Source organism: Telmatherina bonti (genome assembly GCF_933228915.1).
Source record: "Telmatherina bonti genome assembly, chromosome: 3".
Lineage (NCBI taxonomy): Eukaryota > Metazoa > Chordata > Actinopteri > Atheriniformes > Telmatherinidae > Telmatherina > Telmatherina bonti.
Window position 1 is genome coordinate 2,113,487 of NC_136621.1, and position 10,658 is coordinate 2,124,144.

The following is a 10,658-nucleotide window of genomic DNA, read 5'->3' on the forward strand; positions in this document are numbered from 1 at the left end:
CATGTCTGGTGATGAAGCGTGTGGACGGGAACACGGAGAACATGATGAAGACTGGAGCTGCTGGTTAAATGACATTTTCATTCTCGGTCTGTTCAGTTTGGCCAGGGATGTTTTCTATTATTTTCTACTGTTTTGAATAGAACAGGAATTAAATGTATTTTTCCAGACATCAGTTGAGCCAGAGTTTACAATATTAATATTTCAGTCTATTATTTTATTTAGTCACAAAAAAAAAATCAAAGGAAAAGTTTGTTATGCAATTAAAATGCAATTAATCGAGATTATTTAACTAAAAAGTCTGTATTTCGGTTAATTGTTTAATCAAGTCCCACCCCTTACTATACCAACCCTTTATTGATACATCCACGACTGGCGGATGGTTATTCCACTTCTCCACGTCACAAAGGGAAAGATCTCATTTCAGCTGTCATTTGCTAAAAAGTGCAACAACCAGAGAGCGAGGTGACGAGGTGCCTCACAGGGACACGTATGACTACTGGAAAACCTAGCAGGTGAACATGGCATAATGTGTGTGTGTGTGTGTGTGTGTGTGTGTGTGTGTGTAGGGCAGCAGACTCTCAGCGAGGAGGTGGGGGAGAGGACACGTAGCTGGATGCTGAAGCTGGAGAAGGAGAACCAAAGTCTCCTGAGGACCATAGAGGAGCTCCGGACTGCTGCACACATCAAACCCAGCAGCCACAGCGTTTCTGCAGCAGAAGCCTCGTCGCTACAAACCTCCAGCTCCGTCATTCCAAACCACCGTGCTGCTTCCCCTCTCCGCACACAGATAATCCCACATGGACAGAAACTCCCTACAGAGGAGCTGGAGGGAGTCCAGATCCTTCTGACAGACACTGTAGACCTCAGTGTGCAGGAGAAGGGGCAACTGGAGGATCGACCCAGTGGCCTCTATTGTGCTGTTGGATTACATGACCTCTGTCCTGGTCCTTGCCATGAGAGCGTCCTCTCAGGTCTGCCAGATCATTCCTCCTATGCCAGCAAGCACACACAGCGACTGGAGGCCAAGTGCAGGGCTCTGGACGCTGCCAATCAGCAACTACTGGCTTCCCTTGACAACACTGGTAGGTTCTGTTGATGACAGGAACATCACATACATTCTCATGAAATCACTCTTCTGCCTTCCTTCCCTCCTCTAGACCGAAAAGTTCAGCGTTTGGAGGCAGAAGTTCAGGAACTGGAAGCAGAAAACCAGACTCTGCAGGCCTCTTCAGAGGAACTGCGGCCGTCTGCAAGGCGCCTGGAGCAACTCCAAGCAGAGAAGCAGAGTCTGGAGCAGGAAGCTGCCACTCTGGAGCGGGACAAGAGGAAGCTGGAGAAAGACAGTCGCCGCCTCCGGCAGCAGGTACGTCTGCTGGTTTCCACAGGTAGAAGCTGTTGCTAAGTGGAGAGTAGATGCTCTCCTGAGGGTCCTCAGTGGTTAAACTCTTCTGCTGGCTCTTCTTCATCGTCTCCAGGCTGAGATTCAGGAAGCCAGCTTAGACCGCAGCAACGTCTGCATGGCGAGCTTGGAAAAGGAGATGCGCTCTGTGGTGAAGGAGGTGGAGAGCTTAAGGGAAACTGCTGAGAGGGTGAAAAGCCTGGAGAGAGGGAACAGAGAACTGAGCCAGCAACCAGACCAGAAGACCCTGGCGACCCTCAGGGAGGTGAGGACTGACGAAGTACATCATCTGTCTGCATCCCTGCCTTACCAACATGCAGTTCAGTCATAATTCAACATCTGAGCCTCAAACAAGCCCGACTGAGGGTCAGACTTAGAAATCTTTCCAGCAGATACTTTAGTCTCTGTCTACAGCAGTTTTACTGCAGAAAGTCTTTTACAGGACGCGTGTCTGGACTGATATTTAATGATGAGATGTGGCGGATCATCGTCAGTTAGAGCGAGATTATTTCCCCTCCATGAACATCTCAATGCTAAAGCGGTAACGAGCTGCTGGGTGTAATCAGGAAGTGCTGTCCATGTTCAGGAGCTGGTGGGCGAGAAGCTGAAGACCCAGCAGAGAGACAGCGAGCTGGAGAGGAAAGTCCGGAGCGAGGCTGAGCAAGGCGTCCCAGACGACGGGTTCGTTGAGTTCTCTCTCTTCAGCTGAAAGCTCTACGTTGTCAAACTCTTTTCTTTTATCCAAACAGCAGATTCAAGATCCTGGAATCAGAGCTGGAGTCGTCGCTTAAAAAGTCTTTAGAAATGAAATCTGAGAAGACGGCCACTCTGGAGGCTCGTCTGCAGGAGTCCTCCTCGCTCAGCCAGCAGCTGCGGCAGGAGCTGAGGACCGTACGTCGCCTCATCAAGGTGGGACCAACAGGGTGGTAACTTCCTCACCGTACAGGTTTTACCTCCCTGTCACACAGGTAAAGGTGAGCTACGAGGCTTTAAAACAGAGACAGGAGGAGGAGTGGACAGCTTGGAGCTCCAGCCCATCAGAGACTGGGAATGCCATCAGAGACTGGGAATGGCTGCGGGAAAGCCAGGAGGCTACCAAGGAGCTGCTGCGGCTGAAAGACCGTCTCATCCAGGTGGAGAGGAACGTGAGTTAGCTTCTGGTCGCTGTGAAAACAGCTGTAACGATGTAGAAACGTGTAGAAACACGCAGAATGGAGAGATCCGGAACATGCACTGTTGTTCTCAGACCACGGGGAAGCTTAGAGGGACCACTTTATTCTCATATGCATCAACATGAGTTAGATTACGTCGTGGAGAACGTCCGTCTGCAACCAGGAAGGGATCCATCTTTCTCTTTCATAACGTTTCCATCCTAACCCCGTTACAACTGATGGTTCGTCTGCAGCGGGTTTATTTCTGGAGGAAAGTGGATCTTCTTCCAATAACTGTCAGTTTCTTTTCCAGTCTTTCAGCAAACGTCTGAATGCCAACAGTATCATTTCTTATCCGCATGACTGGAGATGAGCATCACCGTTATTACCTCTCCTCATTTCTGCAGAACGCCACACTGGAGGCCGAACGGCAGGCTGTGCAGGCCCAGCTGAAACAGCTGGAGAGCCAGTCTGACAGCCAGCAGGCTCAAATCATCGCCTTGCAGCGGCAGGCGGCCTCACTGCAGGAGAGCAACACCGCGCTGCAGACACACAATGCCGGTCTGCAGGTGACAATATGCATGATCCTACTCCACAGCTCCTATATCCCTCTCATCATCCTCAGTCTGGTCAGCAGCTCTCTGTGCTTCATTAACCCCCCCGACCTTCTCTTCCAGGTGGAAAGGTCTACACTGAGCTCGCAGAGTGCCTCCCTCATGGCTCAGAACGCCCAGCTGCAGCAGCAGCGGTCTGGGATGGAAGGTGAGCGTGACGGCGCCATACGAGAACGTGAAGAGCTGCGCGCTGCACATGAGCAGCTGCTACGAGACCATGAGCGGCTGGCCGTCCTGCACGAGCGCCAAGCCATGGAGTATGAAACGCTGATGGGAAAACATGCCTGTGTGAAAAACGCCCACCGTACGCTAGAACTGGAGCATCGCACCCTGCAGGACAGGTAGGGGGGGGCACGCAGGGTCTCCTACAGCAGGGACATTTAGTAAATGCAGGGAATCATCCATAAAACCTTTAAGGGGTTCTAATGTAGGCTCTGTTCAGGTACAAGAACCTGCTGCAGCAGCGGGCCAGGCTGGAGGAGCAGGAGAAGGTCCTAAACCAGGAGAGGATGAGGATGACTCTAGAGAAAGAGCAGCACCAGACAACAGCGGCTGAATGTTACGAGCTGCGGGATGAGAAGGACTGGTGAGCACGCACGAGCGCGCCGGCATGCGCTCGAGCTAAAAACCAGCATTAATACCAGTCCGTGTTTTCAAGGCTCAACCAGATTTATCGGCAGCTTCTGAGCGACAACGAGACGCTGAGCGCTGATCACAAACAGCTGAAGAGCCAGCTGAACGAGGCCAAGCTGGAGCACACCTGGCTGGAGGCAGACTTCTCCAAGCTGAAGAAGGACTTCCAGCAGCTGGACATCACCTGCACAAAACTCACCAACCAGTGTGAGGTAGCGCCGTGCTCACACACTTCCATTTATTTCATCTGTCTTCATGTTTTCTTTATATTTACATGGATTCAGTGAACAAAAGGTGTTTTACCACTTCTATGTGAACATGTGGAGCTTCCAACGGCGGCCTTTCTGTGTGGCGTTTCCATGTTCTCCCCGTGTATGCCTGGGTTCTCTCCGGCTCCCTCCCACCGTGCAAACACATGCATGTTGGGTGAACTGGTTACTCTGAGTGGTTGTTGGTCTCTGTGTGACCCTGCGGTGGACTGGTGACCTGTCCAGGTGCTCCTGCTGGGATAGACTCCAGCTTCCTGCGAGCCCTATCTGGGCCAAGAAGCAAATGGATGGATGGACATTGATGTGCTCTCTTGTGTTTTAGCTGCTGAGCCAGCTGAAAGGAAACCTTGAGGAAGAGAATCGCCACCTGATCGGGCAGATTGAGACTCTAATGCTGCAGAACCGCGCCTTGCTGGAGCAGAACATGGAGAGCAAAGACCTGTTCCACGTTGAGGAGCGACAGTATATGTAAGCTCTGCTGTCATGTGGTCGTCAGCTTGTCAGCCAGGGAATCTTTCAACATTCATGCGGAGCTTTTACTCTGATCCAGATTCTGGAAGCGTTTCTGCAGCATGTTTATGGAGACGGAACGCAAAAAGCAGCTGAAGACCGTCCTTTTAATAACGACGACTAAACATCTCGATTCAACATCAGATTCTAAAATAAAGTCAAATAGAAAATTCTATGAGAACATTTAGTTCCACTCTGGGTTCAGTACGTGGGTCGTTAGTACAACCGCAGATTAGTTGGATAGTTTGGTTGGTTGGTTAGTGAGTTTAGTTAGTGAGTTTAGTTGGTTAGTTTGGTTGGTTAGTTTAGTTGGATAGTTTGGTTGGTTGGTTAGTGAGTTTAGTTAGTGAGTTTAGTTGGTTAGTTTGGTTGGTTAGTTTAGTTAGTGAGTTTAGTTTGTTAGTTTGGTTGGTTAGTTTAGTTAGTGAGTTTAGTTGGTGAGTTTAGTTGGTGAGTTTAGTTGGTTAGTTTGGTTGGTTAGTTTAGTTAGTGAGTTTAGTTTGTTAGTTTGGTTGGTTAGTTTAGTTAGTGAGTTTAGTTGGTGAGTTTAGTTGGTGAGTTTAGTTAGTGAGTTTAGTTGGTGAGTTTAGTTGGATAGTTTAGTTAGTGAGTTTAGTTGGTGAGTTTAGTTGGATAGTTTAGTTTGTGAGTTTAGTTGGTTAGTTTGGTTGGTTAGTTTAGTTAGTGAGTTTAGTTTGTTAGTTTGGTTGGTTAGTTTAGTTAGTGAGTTTAGTTGGTGAGTTTAGTTAGTGAGTTTAGTTGGTTAGTTTGGTTGGTTAGTTTAGTTAGTGAGTTTAGTTTGTTAGTTTGGTTGGTTAGTTTAGTTAGTGAGTTTAGTTGGTGAGTTTAGTTGGTGAGTTTAGTTGGATAGTTTAGTTAGTGAGTTTAGTTGGTGAGTTTAGTTGGATAGTTTAGTTAGTGAGTTTAGTTGGATAGTTTAGTTAGTGAGTTTAGTTGGTGAGTTTAGTTGGTGAGTTTAGTTGGATAGTTTAGTTAGTGAGTTTAGTTGGTGAGTTTAGTTGGATAGTTTAGTTAGTGAGTTTAGTTTGTTAGTTTGGTTGGTTAGTTTAGTTAGTGAGTTTAGTTGGTGAGTTTAGTTGGATAGTTTAGTTGGATAGTTTAGTTTGTTAGTTTAGTTGGTGAGTTTAGTTGGTTAGTTTAGTTGGATAGTTTAGTTAGTGAGTTTAGTTGGTGAGTTTAGTTGGATAGTTTAGTTTGTGAGTTTAGTTGGTTAGTTTGGTTGGTTAGTTTAGTTAGTGAGTTAGTTAGTTTGGTTAGTGAGTTTAGTTGGTGAGTTTAGTTGGTTAGTTTAGTTGGATAGTTTAGTTAGTGAGTTTAGTTGGATAGTTTAGTTAGTGAGTTTAGTTGGTGAGTTTAGTTGGATAGTTTAGTTTGTGAGTTGGTTAGTTTGGTTGGTTAGTTTAGTTAGTGAGTTTAGTTGGTGAGTTTAGTTGGTTAGTTTGGTTAGTGAGTTTAGTTGGTTAGTTTAGTTGGTGAGTTTAGTTGGTTAGTTTAGTTGGATAGTTTAGTTAGTGAGTTTAGTTGGTGAGTTTAGTTGGATAGTTTAGTTAGTGAGTTTAGTTGGTGAGTTTAGTTGGTTAGTTTGGTTAGTGAGTTTAGTTTGTTAGTTTAGTTAGTGAGTTTAGTTGGTGAGTTTAGTTGGTGAGTTTAGTTGGATAGTTTAGTTTGTGAGTTTAGTTGGTTAGTTTGGTTGGTTAGTTTAGTTGGTGAGTTTAGTTGGATAGTTTAGTTGGATAGTTTAGTTGGTGAGTTTAGTTGGATAGTTTGGTTGGTTAGTTTAGTTGGTGAGTTTAGTTGGTGAGTTTAGTTGGTTAGTTTGGTTGGTTAGTTTAGTTGGTGAGTTTAGTTGGATAGTTTAGTTGGATAGTTTAGTTGGTGAGTTTAGTTGGATAGTTTGGTTGGTTAGTTTAGTTGGTGAGTTTAGTTGGTTAGTTTGGTTGGATAGTTTAGTTGGATAGTTTAGTTGGTGAGTTTAGTTGGTTAGTTTGGTTGGTTAGTTTAGTTGGTGAGTTTAGTTGAATCATTGCGGACGGACAGCATGAAGTCATGTAAACACTCCAGGTTTTTGAAAAAGACTCGTTTCCATCAGATGTTCCTGGAAGGTGATAAAAGTGAGATTAAACCTACAACATAGAAAAAAAATATTTCATGCTACAAAAGAAAAACATGCTTCCAGCATCCAGGTTTTGGCACACGCCAGGTTTGCCCAAACCGCCGTACGCCACTGGAACTGCTTTCTCACATAAACGCGCTTAAAATAACATATTTGTCTGTTCTCACTACTATTCCAGCCACATGCCGTCTCTGGTCAAAGTTATCATTAATGTGCAGAAACAGTTTTTCACTTTTCCAGTAAATCCAACAGATTTTATCTCCTGGTTGGACACACATACATACTTTTATTCCTACATACAAACACATATACATGTACACATGTATCTACTGTACGCTTTCTGGTGGTCTTAGGTCACCTTCTCGCTGTAAGCTCTTCCCCAGAAGGACGAGACACGCTGAGCAAACATGACACACCTGTGTGATACCGAGACATCTCCTTCAGTGGAAGCTAAAGTTCTTTCAGGCTCGTTGGATTTAATATGATGTTTCACAACTTCTTCCATCTCAGGGAGGGGAGCAAGACCGTGCTGAACCTTCCTGATAGCAGATTGGTTTTAGATGCACCTGTCCATCGCCGGATGGTTGCTGGGACACACTCCAGCTGATCCACCACCCTGAACTGGTCTAGAAAATGAATGAATGATATGATGAACTGAGAGTTTGTAATATGCAGAGTGATTTGCTGAAAGTTTAGGTGTGAGTGCTGCAGGACAGACAAACGACTTCTGATCCTATGGCAGGTATTTCCGCACATTGCAGCTTGACTAGGCAGCTTTTTGGCCCTGAAATGTTCCTAAAATGACCTGGGAGAGGTGATTGTGAGAATCTCAGGTGACTCTGTATGGAGTGTGTCTGGCTGGCTACCTGATGTCCTCACATAACATGTGAATAAGCTCCTATGTGCACGAGTAATTAACCCGCAGGTTAGTAGCGCTTGCAGCAGCATGCAGTGTCCTCAGACCTGCATGCTGCTTTCCACTGTTGCAGTGCAGAGCCATAATAAACTGATGGCAAGGCAAGAACTGTTCATCAGTGAAGCCTGCAGTCTCCTCAGGGTGCAGAGTTCCACCTCTGCAGCGTTCTCTCAGCGTCCTAACCCACACACCAGTCGTCTGCTTTGGGTCCGGTGCACAATGAAAACGTCCCCGTTCCGCTTAAAGTGAGGCACAGAACCTGACAGGCGTGAAATGTTCATCATAATGATGTTTTCTTTTTCTCTCTGCTCAGTGACAGGCTGAATGATTTGAGGAGGCAGAAGGAGAAGCTGGAAGAAAAGATAATGGACCAGTACAGGTTCCATGATCCCACACCTCCTCGCAAGTAAGCAGCATTTATACAGGGAGAGAATCCAGTTGTAGAAACGTGGGTGTGTGTGTGTGTGTTTGTGTTATAAGTGTGTGTGTGTGTATGTGTATTATAAGTGTGTGTGTGTGTGTGTATTATAAGTGTGTGTGTGTGTATTATAAGTGTGTGTTTCTGCCATTTGATGCAATTACTTTACGATATGAAATCAGCAGCACCAAATTCTTAGAATACCACCAACTTAAATCTATTATAAGTAAGAAATACACCACTGATCAACTAAACTTACAGTTACCTATCAGGGTTGCAGAATTCCTAAATCTAAAGGCCCCGAAGTTACGATCCAAAATATACAGATTACTATTGAAGCTAGAAGATTCCATCTCTCTCCCAACTTCTAAATGGGAAGCAGACTTATCCAGTAACTTCAATCAAAATGAATCGTCACAAATCTGCTCAAACACATTCAGAATGACTAAGAATTCAAGCATGCAATTAATACAATTCAAAATTCTACACAGAACTCATTATACAGGACACAGGATGTTCAGGATGGGTCTGTTACACTCACATATCTGTTCACACTGTACTGACAACATGATTGACAGCTACTACCATGCCTTATGGTCTTGTCCACCTGTCCAGAGATTCTGGCTCCAGGTATGTAAAGATCTGTCAGACTGGTTTAAATGTAATATCCCTGCAAACCCCAAACTGGGCCTCTTGAGTCACTTAGGTGAAAATGACAGGGTTTAATTTAGCAAAACCAATCCTCAGCAGCCTGTGCATTGCAAAGAAAACTATCCTTGTGAACTGGAAAAGCAAACAGAATCTGTGTATCCAGCAGTTTAGAAATCTGTTATTAGATTACATCAGCATGGAAATGATGTCTGCCTCCTCAAAGGATCAGTCAGCTGGATTTCACTCTCTCTGGTCTCCTGTGATCAGCTCCATCACTTAGTGTAGGGGGGGGGGGGTGTGACCTCATCCCGCTCGGGGCTGGGGAGTGGCTGGGTGGCTCAGGTGGCTATGGGTCTGGGGTGGACCCCTGGACGGGGATCTTGGTTGCTTCATTACTGGGGGGGCTAGGTTTCCAGACCTGGCGGGAGGCCTTGGGTTGATCAATGGTTGGAGTTGCCTTGCGGCGGGGGGGCGAGGTCGCTGGCGGGGGCTGGATCGGCGGGTATTGGCTCCGTGACGGGTGGCCGTGCCGCTGGGGGGGGCGGGGTGCGGGTCCTGGGCTCCGGTGCCCAGGGCTGTCCCCTGCTTCTCGGGGATGGGGGGTCGGCCCTGCCGTGGGGGGGTTGGGCTGACCTGGACCTGCCGCTGCAGTGGGGGCGGGTCCGTGCCCTGGTGCCCGGCAGAGGGACCCGGGCCCAAGATAGTTGAGGATGGGGGGTGCCTGTGTATATATGGGGTGTGTATGGAGGAGTGTAGTGGTACATGAATGTATGGGGGGTAGGGGGGGTACGTATGAGGGAGTGCGGTGGTGTATATGCGGGGTGTGTATAGAGGATTGTAGCGGTACATGAAGGTATAGGGGGTGAGGGGTGTGTGTATGCGGGAGTGTGTGAGGGGTGTTGGGGTGGAGGTTTAGGGGACTGTGATAGTACATGAGTGTGTGGGGTGTAGGAGGTGTGTGGTGGTTTATATGTGGGGGGTTTATGCGGAGTGTAGTGGAGCATGAGTTTGTGGGGGGTAGGGTTGTGTGTAAGGGGGAGTGTGTTAGGGCATGTAGGTGTGGGGGTGGAGGTTTTGGGGCGTGTGATAGTACATGATTGTGTGGGGGGTTGGGGTTGTGAATGAGGGAGTGGGTGGTGTGTGTGTGGGGGGGGGGGGGAGGGGGTAAGGGCTTGTATGTGGATAATCTGGTGTTAAATGCATGGGAGATAGGGGTGTGTATATAGAGGAGTATTGAGATGCATGTGTATGGGGGGGAAGTGGCCCGTGTGTAGGGGGGAGTGGGGGGGTGCATGTGTATGTAGTTGTATAGGGGGGTGAAGGGTCATGATTATGAAGGGGGTAGGACTTCAGCGAGAGAAGTGGGGAGTTGTGGTGGTTTGTTCTAGGGTAGGTAGAATGAGAAGGGGTGTTTTGTGATGGGCAGGGGGGGGGGGGGGGGGGATGTAGGGTTTTGGAGGTGGACTAAATGTTTGGTCCTGTATCTGTTAGAATGGGTGTGTATGTGTATAGATGTATGTGTGGGTCTGTAGGTGTGTGTGTGTGTATAGATGTATGTGTGGGTCTGTAGGTGTGTGTGTGTGTATAGATGTATGTGTGGGTCTGTAGGTGTGTGTGTGTGTGTATGTGTATAGATGTATGTGTGGGTCTGTAGGTGTGTGTGTGTGTGTATGTGTATAGATGTATGTGTGGGTCTGTAGGTGTGTGTGTGTGTGTATATGTGTGTGTATACCAGGCTGATGGTGAGGGGGTGTGAATGTGTTGGTGTGTAAAGGAGGAGGGAATGCAACGTGTCTCTGGGTGGGGGCGTCTCCTAGGGGTGTGGGGGCGGTGGGCCCTTGGTCTGTCTCTCCTTCTCCCGCCCCTCCTCTTCTTTGCCCCCCCCCCCCCACTTCTGCATGTGGTTCGTTGGTGCCTTCTGGGGCCGGTGGCGGCTCCTTTGTTGGGGTTGCTGAGGGCCCTG

At 47.4% G+C, this 10,658-nt stretch overlaps 1 protein-coding gene across 1 annotated transcript in view; it reads left to right on the forward strand.

The window, feature by feature from the left end:
* The window catches only part of LOC306774847 (girdin-like), a gene marked incomplete at both ends in the record, with an annotated part of 104,922 nt that overhangs the window by 87,071 nt on the left and 7,193 nt on the right, over nucleotides 1-10,658 (forward strand). Inside the window, 12 exons of the mRNA XM_079265020.1 lie at nucleotides 567-1,082; nucleotides 1,158-1,363; nucleotides 1,476-1,664; nucleotides 1,986-2,080; nucleotides 2,149-2,290; nucleotides 2,368-2,544; nucleotides 2,958-3,119; nucleotides 3,228-3,505; nucleotides 3,607-3,750; nucleotides 3,823-4,009; nucleotides 4,389-4,534; nucleotides 7,940-8,032. Coding sequence (XP_079121146.1) covers nucleotides 567-1,082; nucleotides 1,158-1,363; nucleotides 1,476-1,664; nucleotides 1,986-2,080; nucleotides 2,149-2,290; nucleotides 2,368-2,544; nucleotides 2,958-3,119; nucleotides 3,228-3,505; nucleotides 3,607-3,750; nucleotides 3,823-4,009; nucleotides 4,389-4,534; nucleotides 7,940-8,032 — 2,335 coding nt within the window. The remainder of the gene's footprint in view (nucleotides 1-566; nucleotides 1,083-1,157; nucleotides 1,364-1,475; nucleotides 1,665-1,985; nucleotides 2,081-2,148; nucleotides 2,291-2,367; nucleotides 2,545-2,957; nucleotides 3,120-3,227; nucleotides 3,506-3,606; nucleotides 3,751-3,822; nucleotides 4,010-4,388; nucleotides 4,535-7,939; nucleotides 8,033-10,658) is intronic.